The sequence below is a fragment of the Strix aluco genome, chromosome 1 (genome assembly GCF_031877795.1).
Source record: "Strix aluco isolate bStrAlu1 chromosome 1, bStrAlu1.hap1, whole genome shotgun sequence".
NCBI lineage: Eukaryota > Metazoa > Chordata > Aves > Strigiformes > Strigidae > Strix > Strix aluco.
Window position 1 is genome coordinate 109,649,000 of NC_133931.1, and position 16,594 is coordinate 109,665,593.

General features: G+C 41.1%; 2 protein-coding genes across 3 annotated transcripts in view; one reads left to right on the forward strand and one right to left on the reverse strand.

Annotated features, from left to right (window-relative positions):
- The first annotated feature begins 399 nt into the window (after positions 1–399).
- On the forward strand, positions 400–10,371 carry GORASP1 (golgi reassembly stacking protein 1). Its single transcript, XM_074830902.1, has 9 exons — positions 400–547; positions 2,970–3,050; positions 4,084–4,287; positions 4,965–5,051; positions 5,412–5,542; positions 6,083–6,224; positions 6,795–6,939; positions 7,292–7,447; positions 8,160–10,371. Exons 1-9 carry the CDS (start codon positions 485–487, stop codon positions 8,441–8,443), a joined length of 1,293 nt encoding a protein of 430 aa, XP_074687003.1. The 5' UTR covers positions 400–484; the 3' UTR covers positions 8,444–10,371.
- A 4,095-nt stretch (positions 10,372–14,466) lies between these two features.
- Positions 14,467–16,594, reverse strand: part of WDR48 (WD repeat domain 48) — a 28,237-nt gene continuing 26,109 nt past the window's right edge. For both annotated transcript variants that reach the window (XM_074830915.1, XM_074830924.1), the window contains exon 19: positions 14,467–16,470. In XM_074830915.1, the coding sequence (XP_074687016.1) occupies positions 16,375–16,470 (96 nt within the window). In that variant the 3' untranslated portion in view covers positions 14,467–16,374. The remainder of the gene's footprint in view (positions 16,471–16,594) is intronic.

The following is a 16,594-nucleotide window of genomic DNA, read 5'->3' on the forward strand; positions in this document are numbered from 1 at the left end:
ACTGCCGGCCTTCCCTGCCCGGGAGCGGCGCCTCGGTCTCTGCCTACCTCCGAGGAGGCGGGGGGCAGCCGCAGCGCGGCTCAGAGCTGTGACTCGGTGGCTCAGCGGGGCAGCCGAGCCCCAGCAAGGCTCAGCGACCCCTCATCGCTAACCCCAGAGGCCGCTCCGCCGTTTCCCGCCCAGCGCCCGTGGAGAGCCCCCGCGGCTCGCGCCCCGCCCTCCCGCAGCCACGCCTCGCTTCCCCCGCCCCTCCCCCGTCGCTGGGGGCATGGCGGCGTCACGCGCCCCGCCGGGCCGGCAGGGAGCAGAATGGAGCCCGGCTCCCATCTCCTCCCGCCGTGCGCGGGCGCTGCGCTCGGCGCTCGCTTGCTCAGGCCTGCGACGCCGTCCGCTGAGGGCGCGGCGCGAGGGCGATGCTTGTTGCCGCCGCTGCTGCCTGAGCGCTCCGTCCCGTCCCGTCCCGTCCCGTCCCGCGGCGGTGGGCATGGGGCTGGGCTCGAGCTCCGAGGCTCCCGACGGCGGTGCCGAGGGCTTCCACGTACACGGGGTGAGGTGGCCGCCGACCGGCCCGCGAGGGTGATTTCGTGGGGAGGAGGGTGGGGGGGCCCGTGAGGGGCGGCGGGTCCTGGGGCCAAGTCCGCCGGGGCGCGGGGTCCCGCTTCCCCCTGTCCTGCCTGTGGCGGCTCGGGGAGGCCGAGCACGTGGCGGGAGAGCGCGGCGGGCTCGGGGCGGCGGGCCTGTCGGCCCCGGGCTCCCTGGCCACCACCTGATGGCTCCTTCCAGGGAACTGCCACGACGGCAGGGAGGAGTGGCCGCACCGCGCCCGGCGGGCAGTGGGCACTCGCCCCGGCGGCTTCACCGGGCTCGGAACCTCGACGCGCGATGTCTTGGCTGCCGGACAGCCGAGGGGAGCCTTTTGCGCGTCTTCCGAGGAATTGTAAATAGTTTAAGAGTGGTATAGCCCTCCCTGCCTGCTTCCCTCCAAATTCCCTTCACTTGAAGAAGATTTGATTAATCTCTCTGCGGATCTTAGAGCATCTTGGCTGGGGGTTAATTCCTGCTCCAGCCAGTATTTTCTTGAGGGGCTACTTCTCACAGGCGCCGTATGTAGATGCAGATTTGTTGTAACTCCTCCGTCTGGCAAATTTTTTGCACGCACGTTGGTTTAAATGAATGTCTTGGAGCTTAAAAATAGGCGGAGGTATTGCAGATACCAGTTGTTGCATAAGTTATCATTTCATTTAGTTGGTCGTCTTCCTCCCTGAAATAAGAGTTGGAAACGTTGTTGCCACATGCTGCTTTCCACTTCATCAGCAGCTTGTGTTTCTCTGTCACAAGATGCGTTTAGGGTACCAGCGTTGTTACGTAATGTGCTTTTGTCAGTCTCCTTAACGGAGTTAAAACTCCATCAGAAATGACTGTTGGTCATGCAGTGCCTCCTCCTGTTACGTCAAGTGCAGGATACGGCTCAGTTTTCTGTACTGAAGGATGATTTTGCTGATCTGCAGTATGTAGAAGACAAAGTAATTTTTTTTTCTCTCCAAGTAATTCATGCAACTTTTCATATGATGTCATTTTGAAAACCAAATACTGCAGGATTTTTTTGCAACTTACAGCTCCATGAGGGAATCTGTATGGCTCTTAGATATCTGAACAACAATGTTACGAGCTCCGTAATAACTTCCATGTACTTTTTTTTGTGTACATTTTCAGCCTTGACACTGTGTTATGTGTAGTTTCATTGTAAGGTTTCTTTCATGCTATTTAGATTAGGATTTAGAGTAAACTTTTTTTAACCTTTTTAACCTTTGGTTCATTATAAGCTGGCTGTTTGCTTTTGATGCAATTTAGGGTTGCGATGAAAGTTAATACTTCCTACTCCGGTTGAGGTTACAGTGGTCAGTCTTGACTGTTTAATAATAAAGCATGATTTCTTTTTTTGCTCTAAAAGCTTTTGCTGGAGTAACCATGCTATTACTGATGTATATTTTATAACTTGTACAGGCAGTTATGTCAGCAAAAGCCCCGACACTGATACAGATTTATCTGTTTAAAAAATAAATATATCAGTTTGTTAACACAAGACCAAGTGTAAGATGTAGCAGTTTTAACTTTGCTAGCCATGAACTTCTTAGTTTAGATGATGCATGGGTTGTAACTTAGCACTTAAATTGTGGGGTGGCTTTCAGGAGTCAAATATATTGCAGGTTAAGGACTGTGCTGCTGAGTTAACCAGAAGTAGAGTTAGAAGCTGTGCAAACTGTTAGCACGTTTGCGATGGTTCCCTTTAATGTCATGTTGCTTTGTTAGTATACTTTGGGTATGTTCTGCGTCTCTTAAGTTCTGTGTAACTCTTGGTGGGTTTTACCCTGGTGTGGATGTATTTTAATAGGTATTCTCAATATTTATTACATCTGTTTTACAATAACTTACTTATAGTGAAATTGAGATGTTGCAACTCTTATTTCTTATGAATCTTTTGTAAGTGATGGCAATCTTCTTGGCCAGTACTTGTGGTTAGCCATGCATTTGTGGCATACTCTCTTAAGTGTTCCTATTCTGATGTGCTGTAAATTGTGTTTATGTAAAAAATGGCTGTGATGTAATTGGGGACTCTCGATGTACTTAGGCTATTAGTAGCATGGAAGAAAATCCTGAAGCAGCATTTTGAAAACTAAGCCCTTCTCCAGAGTCTTCAGTATTTAATAATTCCATGCTATGCCTTCTGAATCACAATATTTGTGTCTTGTATGGGGTTCAAAACCTGTTTTTTACAGCTTAATTTGGATACCTGTTGTTCATAGTTTTATAAAACTAAGTTCACAATTGCAGGCTGCTTCCCAAGTCATTTGGTATCTCATCTCTGGTTCAACACAAAAGTAAATACTGAATCAAGTGTAAAGATTAACACTATCACTTTATGTAACTAGAGATCAATGTATAATAAAAATAAAATGTATGTTTTGCAGGTTCAGGAAAACTCCCCAGCTCAACAAGGAGGACTGGAACCTTTCTTTGATTTCATCATTGCCATAGGACACACTAGGCTTGTAAGCCTCAGATGATTTTATTGGGTTTTGTTTGTTTGTTTGTTTTTTTTCCCCTGCATAAAATATGGTTATTGTAATGATAAAAGGTAGAGGCCAAAGCTGTTGCAGTAACGAAAGCTTTTCATATTGGACATTGTATATGGCATTAAAAAGGTAAAGTAAAACGTGGTGGTGTTAAAGTCTCCTCTCTGTGGATCCAAATTTGAGGAAAGAGGCTTATTTATGCATTTAGTCACTTTAACTTAACAGATTAACACAATTTTTATGATATTACTCATGCATCCATATTTTCTGCCACAAGGTGAATACTGAATTGGTGAGTCAATGGTAAGAGCTCAACATTTGTTTAAACAAATTTGTTTCAACATTTGATAAAACATGAAAAAGAATCATAGGCTGTCTGCTTATACCTTAAGACTGGGAACAGAGTTGCTGTATATTGACTTTGGTTTGGGTTTTGGTTTTTGTTTGTTTGTTTGTTTGTTTAAAGAGCTCACAGCTTTGGCTGAGTGCTTCGCTCTGGCTACATACAACCTGAATTCATTAAGTTTGTCTTGCTTTTATTAGTGGAGGTGTCTTTCTGGAAGTGATAATTATAATGGTAAATCATCAAAAATGATCTTTTGGTGGAAGATCACTTATTTTTTTAACATGACAGAAATAATGATAGTTCTCTAAGCGGCTCCCAGGGTCTGTCCTTTCAGTCAATTTGCAATGACTTTGAAGGGTTATTGGATAAGGACTGGGATCAGAGGCTTGAAAAAATGTTGCTGCTTATTGTTAGGCATCATTGCTGAGAACAGGAATGTAAATGATGAAACAGTAAGTACTTATGTAAAAGGGACTTGAGCTGACAGTACTGACTTCTTTCTACTAAAAGAAAATCGAACTACTGGGACTGATCATGAAACACAGAGCCTAAGCTTCGATGGTTTTAGTTCTTTGTATTCAAATTCCGCCACAAGCGTGACATCTGTGTTATAGGTGCAACTAGAAATAATGTTAATCGTGTATCTCTTTCTGTGCTCTACAGAATAAAGAAAACAATATGTTGAAAGATCTGCTGAAGGCAAATGCTGAAAAAGCAGTGAAGCTTGAGGTGTATAATATCAAAACAATGAAAATAAGAGAGGTGGAGGTGATCCCCAGTAACATGTGGGGAGGACAAGGTCTTCTTGGAGCCAGCGTGAGGTTCTGCAGTTTCCAGGGAGCCAATGAACATGTGTGGCATGTTTTGGTGAGAGAGAATTCTTTGGTGCTCGATAGTGTTCATACAACCTTGTTTTAAAGTATAATGTTTATAAGTCACTTGTATGTAGAAGTACAATGCTGAATTCACACAGAAGGGAACACAGTCTTGAAGGTTTGTCTGAGCCCTTTGAATAGGGACAAGCAGTGGGTGACTGTGTTGCCTGTCACTATGAAAAAAATTAACTCCATTCCCACTGGACCAAATAGTGTGTGATGGGGAGAAGGCTTTTTTGTCTTATGTTGAACCTCATCAATGGCAAAAGCAAAAAGATTCTGGTCTGATTGATGTGTCTGTGTTGGTTAAACTTCATTAAACTAGTAATGTTACAAAAAGCACCAAAAAATTATTTTAAAATTAAGAGGCAGAGCTGAAAGAGTAGAACTGAATAGGAAAGACTGTTTGTTACAATTCTGGTTGTTTAAATAAATGCAACTTCTCGACACTTTCAGAGTGTCTCATGTTGAATTGGTAGCATCTGGTCTTTCTTACTCAGCATGTTTTACAAGATGTTGCACCTAGATGTAGACTGTTCAAGGACTTCTATTTTGTCCCATAAACAAAATGTTCTTTCCGTCTGTTGGTTTTGGAGTGAGTTTTCCTTTTTGATTTTGGGGTAGCGTATCCTGCTGCAAGTGCAGATAACACATACCATTCTTTCGCAGGATGTTGAACCTGCGTCTCCTGCAGCTCTCGCTGGTCTCCAGCCGTACACTGACTACATAGTTGGATCTGATCAGATTCTTCAGGAGGTAGGGTGCCTGTTCCTTCGAGTAACATTTGTCTTCATGCTTGCCAAGTGCATGTTGTATGGTTTGGTATTTTATAAATCTAATTGTGTGTAAGTCAAATGTATGGGGATAGTGTTTGGGAGTTTTGAGAAAGTTGATGATTAACAGATGCTTTATGGTTAAGGTAAACATAATCTTTTTTTTTTTAATGTGGTAATAAAACAAAAGTTGCCCCTAAAGTTCAAACTACACTAGTGAGTTTTAGTCTGTCACTCGGTTTTTAATATCTCATGTTGAAGTAAATAACTATGTAAAATGCAAACTTGCTTTCAGCTCGTCTTGCACATTTGAGTTTAACTACTACTCTCTTTTTTTCCTTAGTCAGAGGATTTCTTTTCACTGATTGAATCCCATGAGGGGAAGCCGCTGAAGCTGATGGTTTATAGCACTGAAACAGATTCCATTCGAGAGGTAGTTGTGACTCCCAATGGAGCTTGGGGTGGAGAAGGAAGGTACTGATCTCCAGACAGTCACTGGCTGATGACAGGTTATACACTCACTGTAAATGAGCTCCTGTTAAAAGTATTATTACTATTGATTACAGCTTGTTGTTTTCAAGTTAAGCCTTGTTTCCTTACACTTGTCACCCAAAACTGTTCATCTTTCCATAAAAAAAAGCTAGCTTAGAGCTAGGTATTAGGCATGTTCTGGATCTAATCCTGAGTTGAAACCAGTGGCAAAACCTGTGTTGACTTCCCCAGTAGCAGATTCACTAGCTACATTCTTGTAGTCATTCAGTTAAAGCAAGAAAAAATCCACATCAAATCAGATTATATATTTGTAAAGATATAATCAGCTGAAAGCTAAGCTATGTATGTTTAAATGTCAATTGCAGAGTGTTCCTTGAGTACTATGAGTGAAATGATTTTTGCAGGTAGGTATTTCTTGCTATAAAGACTGAAACTTATTGTTTTCAAAAGTCAAAATTTAAAATGCTACTAGTTTTGTTAAGAACGCTTTTTTTTAAGTCTTGTTTTACTTTTCTCATACAGTTTAGGATGTGGTATTGGATATGGCTATTTGCACAGAATTCCAACACAGTCTATAATATCAAAGAAAAAGCCAGAAAGCAAGCCACCCTCACCCCTACCAGAAGCTGGAACTCCTGTACCATCTACTAATGGTTACACAGAGGTATGTTAGAAATACGTTCACAACTCTGGCATGTCCTCTGGAGTTTCAAAATTTTCTACTTGTTGGAACACTCATAATACAGTGTATTTGAGCACAGCATAGAACTTTGCTTGAATGAACTGGAGTTAGGTGGAAGGAAGGTGAGAGCAGATGATGCTGAGCAGATGATGCTGAGCAGATGATGCTGAGCAGATGATGCTGAGCAGATGACAGATCACCAGTGTTGGCTGATGGAAATTTTTGCCAGATATTTTCTTCCTAGTTTGAAGACTTGTGTACTTCAGCTGTATCGGTCAATGAGAATCACATTAGAAGAACACCCTGCTCACTAGGAAATAAAATACACCTACAAGAATTAAGTATGGACTGTTCTTCTAAGAACATACTGGCTTTAAAAGGCTACATTGGAACATGTCCTCATCAGTGGTTTGACTATCAGTTTCAGCATCACAGGTTCTCTCTGAATTGGTGTACTTGGAGACTGAGGGTGAATGCTTTCATAGGAAATTTATCTTCAGGTGAAGCTTTCAATATAAAAAGATGCTTTTCCTTCCTATTGTGTTATTCCAGACTCTGTTATTGGCACCCACTTCTGAGAGTGACAACTCTGAAGTAGTTATGAACTTGGATCATTCCACAGATCAAGAAATGAGTGGTCATTCACTAGAAAGCTCCCTTTCTCCTCCTCCCCCTCTCCAGAGAGTTATGGATCCAGGTACATTTTCTTAGGTGCTTTTTTCAGCAATTCTTTAGAGGACATCTAAATAAATGAAGAAGGTCTTAAACAAGTTTGAGACTTAAATGCAGAACTGTGAGCATTTGTGGTTGGTTTTCCTTGAAGTTTTTGACTTCACTGGATTTTAGAGCTGTAGAATTTGGGTACTGTGAACCTGACGGAGCTTAACATTCAGCAGAAGTCTTTCCACCGATGTCAGCTAACATTTAGGTTAAATTTATTTGCAGGGAGGGGACTTCACTGACTTCAGTCTGGATGTAACATAGCTTTTTGAAACTAGAATTTTGTGTTATATCTAAAACAGTACTGTAATATTTGCTTTCTCCTTCAGGATTTCTAGATATGTCTGGTATTTCATTTCCTGAACTCACTAACTTAACAAAAGTGTCCAGCATGTCTTCATCTGCCTCCTTCAACATGCCAGCAGCAGATGTTTTAGAAGGCACTGAAAAGTTAATGTTGAACAATGACGCTTCTGCTTATTTTGGTAAGTGTATTCAAGATTTCCTTTAGGCCTTTGACCTGATTTCTGGAGTGGCATCAACTTGTGCCTGCTCAACAATATCATGCTTTTTGGAAATAAGCCAATTTTAAGAAAAATCAGAAAGGGGATTGGCTAAAATGAGATGGAAAAAATAGCAGAAATCAGGTGTAGAAGTGGACAAAAAAACCTGATGGGCTTTTTTATAAGACTTTGGAATGTGTGTCTTTTTCTTTAAATGAAAATGTTGATGATTCAAATTTAAATTGACCTTAAAAGTAGGTATTTCTAAAATCAGTGTAAACGAACTTTTGTACCACAGGCTTGTCTTCACAGTTGTAAAGTGAAAACAAAATTGCAGTCATCTTAATAGTGACTTGTCTATTTAAAAAAGATAATCTTCACATTATGGATGCCTTTCCCTTTTAAAAGGTGGGGTGACTAAGAGTTGTAACACAAAATAAAACATCTCTAGCATAAGAATACAGCAGACCACATGGTTCATGGTCTCTTAAAAACCTGCTTGCACCATCAGGTTTTCTGGATTTGGGGAGAACTGAATAAACACAGCCCATGTACTTGACAGTTGTGAATCTGGTTATGTGTCTGTCTGTATGTGGCATCTCATTCAAGCTGACTTTTCTAGACATATGGTATCTAGAGGCACTGTTAGTCTGACAGTTTCTGGGTTTTTTACAAACTTACTTCCACTTTCCAGACAATGCCCCAGCTTTGGACCCTGAAGATGTAACCATGTATTCTGAAGGCTCAGTCAAGCAGCCCGAGTTGGACAACCTACTGCCTTCAGTTCCATCATTACCTTCTTTTGCTTTTCCTAATGAAATTTCTTCAAAAACAACACTAGGAACTGATCTGGATAACCAAGAAACAAAGGTGCTCTTAAACAGTATTGAGAGCTCGTTAACCACTACCCTGGTGAAAGCAGATGATGAAGCAGCATGTGAACAGAAAGAAGAAGCAACTGCACAAGATCATGAGTGAAATGATGCTGCTTTTGTTTACAGACTGTCATATGCTGTAATACTACAGCTTGGAATATTTTTCTGATCTTGAAAGAATTAGTTATTCTATTTTGTTAGTGTAGACAGTATTATAAAAAAAATCACATGAAATACATATCCTACTGTCTCTTCCAATCATTGTTTAATGGATTGATCTGTGCTTGAACTTTGAATGCTGTCCAAAATCACCAAATTAATGGAGAAACTAATGCAGAAACAAGTTGGAGACTGGCCAGATGTCAAATTCCTGAATTTGTATTTGCTTACAAATGTTCTTGAATGTATTTATGAAGGTACCCTACCTGAACAGTGACACTTGGTGATGATTTTATCAGGATGATTAATGGCATTAAAAAAATATTTATGGTTTTGACTTGCTGGAAAGCTTTTTCTAATGGTACAGCTCAGTTAAACAGTTCTTGTGACTTTCAAGGCATTTCCTACCCCAAGATATCTTTATTCCTACTTACTACTCTGCAAACTTGTCATTTTTCTTGTTTTGGAGTTGAGTCCCTTCTCTGTAACAGTTATTCATGTGCCTTCTGTACAACTACATTTGCAGGAAAGGAAGTACCATGGTTTGAAGTTGCAACACAGAGACAGGTCAACATCATGTTGGTGGGTCCTGTCATTCACTTCAACAATTTAGTGATGTCTCTATTAAAAAAAAAAAAGGGGGGGGGTGGGGGGAATTGTGGGGGAAAGTGTGATGGCTGCTTGAAACAAACCGTTGTCAAAGATTAAGTCAGGCCCCTGTGTTTAACCTTTTTGGTGGAGTTGAATATGTCTTTAGTTTCTGTAGTGACAGAGAAAGAACTTTTCTTTAGTTGTGCTTTTCTATTTGCCCACTTCTATTTTTATACAAATCATTATAAGTTTGAGACAGGATGATGGAACATATTAGTGCAGCAGCATCCTTGCTTCTTGTAGCTTTGTTTTGTTTACAGTTGTCTTCAGATTGCTTTCATTGTTTATTTCATGTTTGCTAGTACATTCAGAAGCTACATGGGTTTTTTTTTTTTAATATCCCTCAGGGCAGTGATTTATCATGGCATTTTAAAGCTGCTGATTGGGAATAACTTCACTATAGCTGGTACAGTGTGATAAAAATACTTCATAAATTAAGAAAATGGGGTACAAGGTTGGGGTGTGTGCAAGCTATAAACTAGATTATATTTAGCACCATATTATCCAATTTCCTTTTCTCTGCCCTGTCTCCTGATCTGTTTCTACATTGTGCCTGATGGAGATCAGCAAGCGATCTAGGCTGAAATCTAGTAACAGTGCAGGAGGGGGGTCTGGGTCACACAGATTTGCCCAGGACAGCTCAGCTTCAGCAAAAGGGTGCAGGCAAAGTTGCAACACAAGAGGGGTCCTCAGATGAGTATACCCTTACATAAAATCTGTCCTTTAAATACTGTTTTCACATAAAATGCAGTAGCTCTGAACAGGATAGTCAAAATATATTTTGCTTTTAAGAAGAATGCACTAACTGCAGGGAGTAGAACTAAGAGATTTGAAATCTAGTCTGCTAAATGGTCAGTTAATTGTCAACAGATTTTTTTTTTTTCCTTTACTACTGAAATAAATTTCCTCTTTTCTTTTGCCAACTGACTGTTGAACAGCCAAACACTACAAATAAATGTCATTTAAACTATGGGTAAGTTTGTTGGGCCTCAGAGCCTGCTGACTGAAGACATCTAGGTGATGTTTTTGGTTTTTTGGTGTTGTTTATTTAGGACTGTTTCTAGTCTTACACCTTTGTCAACACTGGTTTTAAACTGGTAGTAGCTCATTTAAGTGATGCTGTACCATAAGCACACTTCTAAGAGCAGTTAATTTAGTGTAAGCCAAAACTCACACTAAATTTCAGATGTCACAGTAATAAATGGTTTAATGCTTACAGCAGTCTGTGTCCGGCCCACTTTGTGTTAATTGGCTCCTGGAAGGGGAGGGGGGGAGTCTTCATATATTTATGAAGACTTGACTCTTTTTCAGAACATCCAAATGAACAGTGGTCTAACATACATATTTAGAAAACTAGAGCATTAAACCTCTAGCATGTTGTATTCTCCTAACCTATAATTTTATCATTTAAATGCTAAATGAGGTGAAGAGTTTAACCTCCTCATCAAATTCCTTTTCTCTTGACAACTTGGAGTCTACCATTTGAGATACATGAAGCTACCTCCCTGCTGAAACAAAGAGAAGTAGAAAGTAGTTTTACTTGTGGGTACAGAAGTGAGAAAGCTGATTCGAATTTCTTAGTTTCAAAATAAAGTCTTAGAAAGGTCATAGCAGCTCCTTTGAGAGTGGCTGGATTGAGAGAGGATGCAATTCTGCTGATGCTGCAAGCACAGACAGCAGGAGAGCCATCCCCTCTCTGTGCTGCAGACCAAGCTGGAGCATTTGAGACTATCTTGCTGCAGCTGCCACCTTAATTTGAGGAAAATTCAGGAAGGCATTGACCAGGTACTACTGCTTTAAGAAATATACCTCACAAGGCCTATGAGGATAGGCCAGTTCTGAAATTAAATAAATAAATGTTGGCCTGAAACAAGTAGAATGGCTGTGGAAGACAGAGCTATCTTTGAGTGAAGGGGCTTGAATGGTCCACTTTTGTATTTGGGATTTGAAACAAACCAACCTACACACAATCAGGTGCTGTCCCAAACAGCTACTGTTTCCAGAGGAGAAGGAGAGCTGTACGCTACCTTGTTTGCTTCTGTAAACTTCGAGGGCATCTATAAACCTGACAGTGGTAGTTCTTTTGCAGACAGAAGGTGGCTTATCTCAGCAGTATCTCAGGGAGGGCAAAACAGACAAAGGGATGAGGATGTCACCTTAGAGGCCTTGTACTAACTTTAGAGCGTGACACTGCACAGCAGTTTGGTAGGGCCAGACACAGTAGGATAAGCTTCCAGACGCGAGCTGCTCTCCAACATTTAATAGCCAAGCCTGAGGACAGGCGTCTGGCAGACATTATATCCAAAGAGGCCACGGGGAGCTCAAGTATTACAGCAAGGATTAGGCAAAGCCCTGCCTCTGCTAACCCCGGTGAGCCAGAGCGCCTGCCTGCTGCTGCTGGTGGTGGTTAAACACAGGCTGGGCACTCAGCGAGGCCACGGGCCCTCCCTCCACCCAGACACAACTCTGCTCAAAGGTCTGAGCAACCTGATCAAGCCTTGCCCCAAGCAAGGCTGACTTGAGGGGGCTGGACCAAGCCCTCCCTTCTGAATTAAATTGATTCATGGGAAGTTTGGACAGCAATAACCCTGTCCAAGGAACGATCCTAACCCCCAATAATCATGATTAGGATGGTTATTTCCTTGAGCTAAACATGCAAATCTCATTCTTAACAGCAATAGGGATGCTGAACTAATTCCAGCTGAACTTGAATGTGTGAAGGAATGCATTTAGTGGCTTTAAGGTGAACAACTACTGGCAAGAACTGTTGAAATACCAAATTCAGGCAGTGATGACTTCGTTTTCCCTCTTAAAGTTTCACAGCAGGCTTGACAAGCCACTGAATCTTCTGCTGTACTGCTCTAGGCTATGTTCAGAAGCTGCTTATCCGAGTCGTCACCCTTGACTGAATTCCTCTTAGCTGTAACTGAGAAACGCTGCAGGAAGACAGACTGCAACACTGAGCAGAGATCACATCACTCACATGTGTGCTGATGCGCTTGAACGACACATTTCCAGCTGCTTGGGGGTTCAGAATTTAATCTCACCTAGCACTAAGGATTACAGCACTAACTGGGGAAGCAGGAGACTTCAGCTATTCTAGCACTCCTATGCTCCTGCATCACAAATTTAGCAGAAATGGAAAGCAGCAGAGGCAGCCTCCCAGGGAGAAGCCTTGAATTCAGCATTCCCCTCAGCACCCTTACCCTTCGCCATCTTCCCCCATAACCGTAAATATTGGGCAAAACTGGGCAAGTATTTTCACCTCCAAACAATTATGAAAGAACCAGGCACCACTGCCTCTGGCTGTTAAGCGAAGGCAGCTACAGGTTACTCATTGCATTTGCTTTGACTGTGTTAATCTGTTACTTCCTGGACATTGCCACTAATGCCCACACATCCTCCCTCCTTGCTTTTGCCTTAGGCAACACTAATTTGCACTGGTTCTGCTGTAACAGTAATTTCAAAGTAATTGTTTGGTTTAAATTATATTTCTAAGCTACAAAAAGTAATTAAACATTCACAGTCCCATGGAAAAGATGGCTAGAACAGTGTCACGATATCCTGAGATGGGGCATGTCCCACCCAGTTTCTATCAGTCCTTTGGTCTGCATGTTGTTTGTACAGCTGCTTACAGAAAGACCTCCACCACACAGTACAGGAAACGACTTTAGCCAATCACTTTCTTGATATTTAAGTGTGCATGTGCTTTTAACAGGTCTGTTACCTAGCTGTGTGGTAACTCCACCTGGCTCTGTTCAGGAGCCATCAGCACATCTACAAATGTAAGATCATGTGCTAAAAGATTGATGCCAAACGTCACATTCAAGAAATTTCTAGGGATGAAGTTTGATTCAAACAGGTATTCTGTGAAAGAAAAAGTTATACCTTGGTGTAATGTACTGGCCAAAATTTGGAGTACTGTAACTGAATTCATGCATTAACAGTCACTCTATGCCTTTACCTTTGACAAACACATTCTCTCCCCTTCCCTGGCACCTCCACACTAACTCACCTCAGCAACGTCTCTCTCTGAGTCAGCAACCCTCAGATCAACATGTTGAACAGACACCCACCCTTCAGCTTGCAGGACCTGAACCACGGGACAGCTGTTCTCTGAGCAGCTCTCCACACTGCTCTGCTCAAGAGTGACCGAGGGGTGCACTGTCAGGCCTCTGATTGCCACTCTCCCATGGAATACAGGATTTATTAGTTCGATTGTCCAAGTCCCTTATTTTCCTACCACTTGGCAGTGAGGTAGACCTACATTATTATCTCCTGCCTAGGGCTTATTTTGAGTATTCTTTTAGTGTTTCTAAAAGTTAATGCTAAATTCTTCAGGTAGTTCTCTTCCTAAAACAGTATGTCAGCTGCAACTACTGAGCCTAGCTCTCCTGTTCTCAGCACGACCCCACCTGAAGAGAAAAAAAAATTTCCTGTCAGAGACAAATTAACTGCTTTTCTGGGAGACAGGTTACACTACTAACTACTAGATTTACAACACCTTTCCATTATGAACTTGAAAATTAAAAAAAACCTTTACACATCAGCAGCCTTTCCTATGATCCTGGCAAACTGGAACTCTCTCTCTGTTCACAGTGTCCCAGTGAGCTGCGACTCTCACCTTAACTCCTTAATGCTGTGCAGCGGCCTCTCATGCTCTTTGCCTTCAGGACTCTTACAGACAGCACAATTCCAGAAAAGGTGACAGAAATTAAAAGGGAATAGCAAGAAAACTCCTCTCACTTGACACTCTATCCAAGATGGACACTGGGAGTCTCTGGGAACACATTTGGTCACTGAATTACTGCGTCCTCTCCGAGAGCAGCCCAGTTGACAGTCCCCACAGCAAATGATTGGAGTATTCTGTGCTGGCATCTTCAGCACCAGGAAACTCAGTCTTGGTTTCCCAGGGCTAGAACCTTTCCACATCCAGAAAACTCACTGCCAACTGGCATGCGGAGTCACTTGTAGCAGGGTTGTCTTTTCTGATATACTGCATTGGTGTTAGCACAAAATATTTTCATAGTACCAAAGCACGTACCGCCCAGGCAAACAGCATTACTCGAGCACATTCTCCACTTCAACAGGATCTCAGAACCTGCATTAAGGCTTGCATGCCTGCTAAATTCTTATATCCAACAATATTACAAGATCATCTTTAAGGCATTTTGTTAAGGCATTGCCATTTCTTCAGCCATTCCATCACTTGAAGCTTCAAAGGACCCTGAAGTCCTTTATAATACAACCATTAAATGACAATGGGCCAAGCTCTAAAGCTGCGTAATTGATCCAATACACAAAACAACAGGAAAATATTTTAACTAAAACCTTTTATTCTATACAACTGTGAAACATCATTTACCCTTCTGGCATTGCAGACTCTTCTGTCAATCTTTCCTGAAACTGTGTTTTGGGATGGTTAGAAAGAAAAAAAAGAAGAAAAATTACAACCTTGGCTGATTTCAAACAAAATCACTGGGAGCAATTCCAATGTATACAACGGGACAGCAAGACAGCCAGAAAAAAAACCCAAACAGTGCCTATTGGAACAAGCGTAGACCCTTGCTATTAATAAATACAAGTCAGGACAATTTATCAATAAAAGTTACAGTTCTGTTTAACCATTTAATTCACAAATATCACTAAAAATGCGCAGTTATAGCACAATTGTGTCAAACTGAGCATACACAGAAATGGGGATTAAAAACTGAAACTGACTCGCAAAAGACAGGGAAAAAGACATGCTAGCTTAGTTTGAACCATATTGTTTAAGCAATGAGTTTATTTAGCTAGGTTAAGAGTGCAGAAGGTAATGATTTGACTATTTTTCCAAATAAAATACGATGAAAAATATTTTACTTTTTGTTTGACCAATACAATCCCAGTAATATAATTTATTGGGACTTTCTTTAGGCCTCAACCTAAACCTTGATAGCAAGATACAGGAAGGGCAAGAGCATATGTCTCCTGAAGAAACTCGAATAATATACTGCCCTTTGAAGGCACTTGTGCTTCTGCTTCAGACAAGAGTAATTTTTACACAATTTCTTTATGAGGATTTGCAATTTGTTCTGGCTACAAATGGTTTTCTGGGACAGCCCCACATTTTCTCACAAAAAGCTGAAATGCCTTTACCCCCTCCCCCCAATAAGTTAAACTCTATAAAAGACTACTATGAGTCTATGACAGTCACAGATTTTTAGAAATAACAGAGAAAAGAAGATCCACATAAATCTATAACAAAAGAACAACTGCATATAAAACTTCGGAAAAGAAGAATAAGTATTTTTATATCATGAATATGAAATCTGCTGAGAAGTTTCTAAAGTTTAACATTAAACATATGAAGTTATTTTCAGAATGGTTTGAAGTTTTAACAAAATGTCACATAGTTTTGGAGCACAGTTACCAAAAATTAGACTAGTGTGTCTCTAGAACACCTAGGACACAGTGCAGGAAGTAGTTATATATATTTAAAAAAAAAAAAAAAATTTCTTTAAGTTGCTGCAGAGCATGTTCACTCTATTATGATGCACAGCATCATTGGACTGACCCTGCTACAATATTTATCTAGTGTTCTTATTCTGCATGTCAACAGCTCTCTAAAGCAACAACTGAGTTGCAGTATTAAAACAAGTCTAATGTTAACCCTTCATTTGCAATTAAATGGGCCAATTCTTTCAAGTACACAATACCTGGTTTCGTTTCCAAATTTCTTTAAGTGGTAGAAATGTTTTGAGTAACCTCAGTGAGTGAGAAATCATCGTAGGAACTTAATGAATGGAATGTACTAAAAATACCTTATGTGCAGTTCTGAATTATATTGTGAACACAGCGACTAATGTTTGCCAAAACTGTTTCATATCAAGCATGAGCAGATGAGGATATTATGTTCTGGAAAAACAAAAGCAAAAAGGAGGAAGCAAAAGTCTGCACTGGATTATCATCAGTTCTCTGTACACCTCACACAACACGAACCACTCAGGGACTTCCCATCTCACTGGCTGAGACTAGGACAGACTTTAGTTTAAGTCATATAGATTTTTTTCCTCTATATTACAGATCTATTAGTCACTTCAATTAAATGTATACTTTCCATCCATACTGAGTCATTAGAAGTCTCATCTACCTTAGGGGTTCAGTGGGCTTCTATAGTACTACTCTTGGAACCAGTACAGTATGGTCAAGTAAATAAGTAACCATTTGGGTCCACCACTCCCTTCACGTTGATTTCTGGCGATAATGAAGCGTCAGATCACCACCACTCTTCCAAATGAAGTGCTTTACAGTTCGAAGGTCCATATTTGGATCCAAAACCTAAACAGTAAAAATTCATCTTTTATTCCACAACTCTGCTAGATTGTCGGAAATTCAAAGATGAAACAGTCTGGTTTTATTGGGTAAAACAATCTTATGGGTGACGTGGCATCAAAGATGAACC

Coding starts and splice junctions, on each gene's coding strand:
- GORASP1 (XM_074830902.1), top strand. CDS start 485: ATGGGGCTGGGCTCGAGCTCCGAGGCTCCCGACGGCGGTGCCGAGGGC. Junction 5,052..5,411: donor CTGATCAGATTCTTCAGGAG/GTAGGGTGCCTG, acceptor TTTTTTCCTTAG/TCAGAGGATTTCTTTTCACT. Junction 7,448..8,159: donor TGACGCTTCTGCTTATTTTG/GTAAGTGTATTC, acceptor TCCACTTTCCAG/ACAATGCCCCAGCTTTGGAC.